At 36.5% G+C, this 6805-nt stretch overlaps 1 protein-coding gene across 1 annotated transcript; it reads left to right on the top strand.

The window, feature by feature from the left end:
• Nucleotides 1–1746: 1746 nt before the first annotated feature.
• On the top strand, nt 1747–5089 carry LOC107788986 (cyclic dof factor 1-like). Its single transcript, XM_016610738.2, has 2 exons — nt 1747–2077; nt 3433–5089. The coding sequence occupies exons 1-2, from the start codon at nt 1937–1939 to the stop codon at nt 4684–4686; spliced, it is 1395 nt and encodes a 464-aa protein (XP_016466224.1). The 5' UTR covers nt 1747–1936; the 3' UTR covers nt 4687–5089.
• The last annotated feature ends 1716 nt before the right edge of the window (nt 5090–6805 follow it).

Genomic DNA, 6805 nt, shown 5'->3' with positions numbered 1-6805 from the left:
TCTTCTGCTGAAGTTTTTGAAAAAGTTTTATGACAAAACTAATGAATCCAGGACAAAAAAAACTTCAGCTATTTTAGTGCTGAAGTTTTTACAAATGAACTAAATAACTCTGCATCTTATCCACGACAAATAAACTTTAGCGTATTGCCTTTGCTACTTCAGGCCCGTCTACTAAAATGCTGAAGTTTTGCGTGATTGCCTTTGCTACTTCAGCCCCGTATGCTGAAGTTATGCGAAAAAGAGGGTACGTTTGTAATTTTTTTTGCAAAGCGAGCACAAGTTCAAACGTAACCCAAAAAACGAGTATAGATACAAATCCCGTGTGAACGTTTTGCAGCGTCTATCGTCTGGGTCAATTTGCAGTATCATCCTCATGTAGTTACCGTTCAATTTTTACACTTTGATTAGGCACGAATGTTAAAAGAAGATTTTTAAAAATTTTGATTTTAAATATGTGAATAATTTTTTTATAGCTAGAAATGCTAGTCACTAATCTCATAATCTTCAATTGAAGATGTATCTTAACATGGTTAAAAGTTCCTATTGAATCAGATATGTTATAGTAATAAATAAAATGATAATATTAAAATTAAAACAGTATAGATATCACAAGGTGACATTATCCTTTAAACAAATTAAAAGAAGAATAATAAGCTACATTGAAACGGATAATAAAAAAAAAGAAGGAAGAAAATCCCCAAAAAGAACAAAAAAGAAAAGCCCCAAAAGCTGGGCGATCTTTTGAAAGGGGTGGGCGGTTTAGTCAAGGAAAAAGCGAAAGGCAGTGCTGACTCAGATCAAAAAGTCATCCACTTTATTGAGAGAATCAAGAAAGAGAAAGAGAGAAAAAGCGAAAATCTCTAGGCCACATACTACTTGTGGCTCACAAATAAAACCCCCTTTTTCTTACTGACGTGGCATACCCCCCAAAGGGTATTAAGTAGTAACCTATTTTTGGTTTCTCGCCTGGCGTTCGATATTTACGTTGGGACCTGACTTAATTCTAATTCGCGCCGGAAAATTCTATATTGGAGGATAATGTGCTCCCTAACAAATGCGGCTCCATACCCAGGGTTCGAATCCGAGACTTCTGGTTAATGATGAAGAAGTACTTATCACTTAACCACAAACACTTATCAGTAGGTATTAACCTTTTCTACACTTAATATCTACAACATTGTTGAATACTTACTACATTTCATTTTATAAATTATCACATCAAATAAACTTAAGCAAATAGATGTAATTTTAAATTCTTCAAAACATTTGAAAATAAATATTAATGAGGTGCTGTAACAAATTATTTAACATATGAAAATGGAAAAAAGATTTATATAATATAAAGAAGAGAAATATACGAGACTATCTGAAACCTTCCATTTTGGTAAACTAGAGCCCATTTGGACGTAAGAATTATTTTAATTTTTTTCCGATTTTTTTTTTAAATTAATATTTGGCCATAAAATTTTCAATTTTCATTTGAAGATGAATTTGAGAATTTTTCGAAAATTTAAAAATTTTAAATTTTTTTTCACTCAGATTACTCACAAAAATTCAAAAACAACCCAAAATTATATGGTATCTTTACACAAAGATAACTCTTCAAATTATATTTATATCGAGACACAACTCTAATTTTCAAATATACCATTTTAATTGAAAAAAAATTCAATTTTTTGGGAATTTTACAACTCTTATGTCCAAACGCCCACTAAAGACCAATCCTCAAACCAGACCCAAAGTCCCATAACTCAAAAGCACGCACAGAGTGAAAGTGTTTTGTGGGTGTCAGATCTCTTTTTCTCTGTTGAATGAGTAAAGTGTAAACATGTCAATTGAGAAATAATCTCAAAACCACTTCACTTTATCCATTTCATTCTCTTCTATTGCTACTTATACTAAGCTTTTCTATTGCTTAAATCTTTGGGACTTGCTAATGTCTGGATCAATTGCTAATAAGGACCCAGCCATTAAACTCTTTGGTCGGACGATTCAGTTGCCCGATTTTCCGGCGCCGTCTCCGGCAGATACCGGAGACTATAGTTCCTCAGCTGGAGAAGCTGAGCTAGAGCACAAGGTATATGATTATAAATTCTTCTTCTTCTTCTATATAATGACTTTATTTATTAAGTATTGTGTTTAAGTCATCCGAAGACTATTTGTTGACTTTCCCTTTGGACCATCTTGTTAGGGTTTTGGTTGATTAATTTTGTTAGGTTATGCTGAAATGGAAGGGATTCGTATAGGGTATACTTTGGTTCTTTTGTTTGGGTAGGAAATTTTACCTCGTTTGGCTATTAGGTCATGCAAACTGAAATTTTCTAATTTGGTTTCTTTCTTTATCTTGAACATATAAATTTCTCCTTTTTTATTTGTCTCCATAAATGGTTGGCTATTTTCTAATGAAAAATTTACTGAATTCACCATTTTATGCAGGAAGTTAATAGAGTTGTAATTTCTTGTGTTTCCATTCAACTAAACTCAATCTCAATATAGAGGGTTCTTTGTAACTTGTAATTTGAGGGTAAGTACCCACACCGGGTGTTTACACCTAACTAAACAATTAACCTTAACGGTCAACAAATCAAAGTGAAAATGCATGTCATTTAACCATGGTTAACTGTCAAAAAGTGTATATGCAAGACAATGTCTCATGTTAATTGGCTTGGTGTTAACACCCGGTGTAGTTAAATGTTTACCATAATTTGACTATTTTATGCTGGTTGTCAACTTACCACAACTCTCCTCCTTTTTCGAGCTTGGGATAGGCTATGATTTGCACATAGTAAGAGTTTTGTTATGCTTAAACAAGTTTTCCCCCACTATATTTGGCGAGCTGTGTTTGCATAGTTCAAGCAACAGCTTTGCTTTGTACGCTGCATGGTTGTTACATGTCCTGTCAAAGTTTCGTACTTCACATGCTCCAACATACTTCAGATATTTATATATGAGCTAGACTTGTTTAGTTTTGAACTTGTCAATTGTCATTGAATATAAAAGCATCAGAGGACACAGGCTTATGCTGTCTTGTGTTAATTCCTGTAACTGATGATATGATATTATGGAAAAGTTGTTTAATTTCTATGTAATGTGAATGATGAATCTTTTCTTAACAACGATATTTAGTGCTCTAACTATATCATGAACCGTCCAAAACATACTCAAGCTGTAAAAAGTACTCAAATCCTCTGTCCTCCCTCACTAGCATCTAAATGATAATATGATTTCTATGTCTTCCTTTTATCTTTAGCCTCAATGTTCTCTGAATGACCTCGTCATCCTTCAATGATAGGGAAGTCAGTAGTCAGTGTAGGTATCAGGATCTAGTGAAATCTTGTTAAACACTTGCCTGACTTTGCCACGTCCATAAGTTATCTGTTATCTGAATAAAGCGTAATAAACTAACTTGTTTTACACACATTCTACGTACAGGGTCAGTGTGATGATTGTAAGGATGAGAATGAACATTTGATTGCCGAGGAGTTGCAGGGTCAGAATCCAATTCCAGAGAAAAGTGATATTATAGAGGAGTCACCTTCTTATAATGACTGTTCAACAGCCAAAACATCAAAAAGTGAAGAGGAACAGGCTGAAACAAGTAATTCACAGGAGAAAATCCTGAAAAAACCAGACAAGATACTTCCATGTCCTCGCTGTAATAGCATGGAAACAAAATTTTGTTACTTCAACAATTACAACGTCAGCCAGCCTAGACACTTTTGCAAGAATTGTCAGAGATATTGGACTGCTGGTGGGACTATGAGGAATGTGCCTGTAGGTGCTGGCCGTCGGAAACACAAGAACCCAGTTTTGCATTACCGTCACATATCCGTCTCTGAGACACTAACAGATCTTTCAAATGGAATCCAGCCACCTCCGCTCAAGCTCAATGGAACCATTCTTGCATTTGATACTGACAAACCCCTGCGCGAGTCAATGGGTTCAGTTTTGAACATTGCTGATAAAACTATGCAGAATTGCTCTGGGAATGGGTTCCACAGATATAAGGAGCTTGGAATTCAGGCTGGAGACAATGGAGATGATCGTTCCAATGGATCTTCAGTTACTGCTTTAAGTTCAAAGGATAGTGATAATGGGTTGCCCGACATGCCGAGACAGAACTGTGATAGCTTTTCACCTCATTTACCTTGCTTTACTGGAGCTCCTTGGCCATATCCATGGAGTTCTGTGCACTTGAGCAATGCAGTACCTCCACCTGGTTACTATCTTCCTGGCTTTCCTATGCCGTTCGTCCCTGCTTATTGGGGTTGTGCAATACCAGGTTCTTGGAATGTCCCTTGGATGTCCCCACCCACTGCATCCCAAAACCAAATGCCTCCAACTTCTAGTCCTAATTCTCCAACTCTGGGGAAACATCCAAGGGATGAGATTATTCTGAAATCAATGGGCAGTGAAGAAGAACCATGGAAAGAGAGTAATCCACCTGAGAAATGCCTATGGTTTCCAAAAACATTGCGAATTGGTGATCCAGGGGAAGCTGCAAAGAGTTCTATCTGGTCAACATTGGGAATAAAACATGACGTAGTTGATTCAGTCAGCGGAGGTTCTTTCAAAGCCTTTCTGCCAAAGAGTGATGAAAGGAACCATGTTTCAGAAAACTCTTCTGTATTAAAAGCCAATCCAGCAGCAATGTCTAGGTCATTAAATTTCAATGAGAGCTCGTAAACAGGTGTCTTTGGAATCTTCGTAAAGGTTAAATGGCGGTGACAATGCAGGAAGTCTTCAGCTGTGCTATCTCCAGATTTATCTGCCACTGGCACTACTTACCCTTTTTTTGCCCCCTCATGTAGGACCAGTTATTTACACAGTTTAGTAGGAGAAAGTTTAGGGGTAGATTCCTCAACTTATATTTACAAAATTAGAGTAGATCAATCTAGCTGCTAGTTCCTGCCTTTTTGTTTGAGTGAGGTCGGTGCTTTTTGTTTCGTAAATGGTTTTCTTGGAGTTTAGCTTTCTTAGTTGATGTGCATATCTGTATTTGAGAAAGTGAGAAACATACTAGAGTATTTGTATAAAGAATCACCCCTGTGGTAAAATAAGTTGGAGGTAAAATGAAGAGTTCCTTATTTACCTTGTTTTGTTTCAAGTGCTATTTTAATTTACCATCATGAATGGAGCTCCACTATAAATAACTTGACCTTTCCTTTCTTCCTCTATTTGTTAACCCTCTTTTCCCTGTTTTTGGGGACTACATCTAAAATAGTTGTCGATGAAATGTACTAGATGTAAATTGAACTATCCTGCAGTGGTTGTTTATGTTTTTCCTCTCCAGAGACTTAATGGGGTTATTCTCCAACTCTTAGCAGTTGTATATACGACTACAGATTGCCTGCACTGAAAAGGGCATAGTAATGGCCGATGTTTGAGAGATTAGTTATCTGGTGAATAACCAGGCAACATTCCTTTTTAGTGCCAGTTGCCAAGGGCGAAGTATAGCTTGTCATAAAGTTGCATGCTTTGTTCCCGTTTGATTACCTTTCGGGACATGACCATGGATAGGAAAAGTGTGAAGGTTGAGAATAAAGATAAAGGGTTAGGTGGCCGAGTGTTGTCCTTGTTTGTAGCAGTAGCTTTGATACACCATTTGGTGCCTTCCGCTTTTTTTTTTTCCTGTACCCCTAGTCTTCTGTTACTACTTGCTGTTGTCTTGTATTTCGGTTTTGATTGCATTACCTATTGCTAGTTTTGTATTTTTGTATTGGTTGTCAGATCGGTTTGCTTGTTAATGCCCCTCCCCTCTCCCCTTCCTGAGCTGAGGGTCTACTGAAAATCGCCTCTCTGCCTTTTTAAAGGTAGGGGAAAGGTCAGCCTACACTTTACCCTCCCCAGATCCCACTTATAGGAGTAAGTGGATATGTTGTTGCATTGTTGCATTCCTTCTTTTTCATTTTATGGGGGATGGGGTGGAGAGGGAAGTGGCTGCTGCGGAACCTTTGTTGCTTTGGCATCTGAGCTTTTAATACAAAAATAGATCTAGGGCAGGTTTCATGAGTTTACTTGAGCTCATTGCTTTCAGCTTGAACGATGAATATATTTGTAAAAAGAAATTAAAATATGTATGCCTATAATAAGATTATACTCATTTTGAATCAATTAACTCTATACATATTATTCGCTGAACTGCTACTAAAAATTGGTGGCAGAAGGAATGCAGGTTGTTGTTATCTAATGATCAACTTGTTGTAGGGTGAAGATGGAGGGCTGAAAATGTTTAATTCAATAAACTCTGCCAACCCTTATTGTTGATACCGCTAAAAATAGTTGAATATACTTTTATATGGTGTCTATGAGAGATTCATCGCTCGTATTGGTGCAGTAATACAACATGCAGTCGAATGGATAGACTCGCTTTCCCTTTAGTAAGTCCTACACAATACAAACTTGAATTAGTCAGATCAGTAGGTTTTGAATATCTAATGCATAAAGAAAAAGAAGTACATCAACCCGATGCACAATGCAGTGTCTATGTCTTGTTATAATTTCCTTGACTACTATATTAACCACAGATTTTAAATGGTGGGTCTTATTTGATTTGAGAGAATCCTAAACAACTATTTATGTGATAAGTCTTGTTGCTACCAAGGATTTAATTCTTCTGTAGCCTGGAAAGTTCAAGGCTATATTTGCAAGTTATTTGTGCTTCAAGCCTTCAAATGCTTTGTTAAGGTTTTATATGGAGCGTCCAAGTATGATAAAGTTATTGGGATTGAGAATCAAAAGTCAACTTCCATTAATATTAGCTTAATTCTGGCATTACTTTCAAGTAAAAGTAATTCTTGAAGTA

The sequence above is a fragment of the Nicotiana tabacum genome, chromosome 3, assembly GCF_000715075.1.
Source record: "Nicotiana tabacum cultivar K326 chromosome 3, ASM71507v2, whole genome shotgun sequence".
NCBI classification, from domain to species: domain Eukaryota; kingdom Viridiplantae; phylum Streptophyta; class Magnoliopsida; order Solanales; family Solanaceae; genus Nicotiana; species Nicotiana tabacum.
This window is presented reverse-complemented; position numbering and strand designations above follow the sequence as displayed.

Excerpts from the sequence above, each read along its gene's own strand:
- LOC107788986 (XM_016610738.2), top strand. The coding sequence starts at position 1,937 with ATGTCTGGATCAATTGCTAATAAGGACCCAGCCATTAAACTCTTTGGT. Across the intron at positions 2,078-3,432 it reads AAGCTGAGCTAGAGCACAAG|GGTCAGTGTGATGATTGTAA; the intron begins GTATATGATTAT and ends TTCTACGTACAG.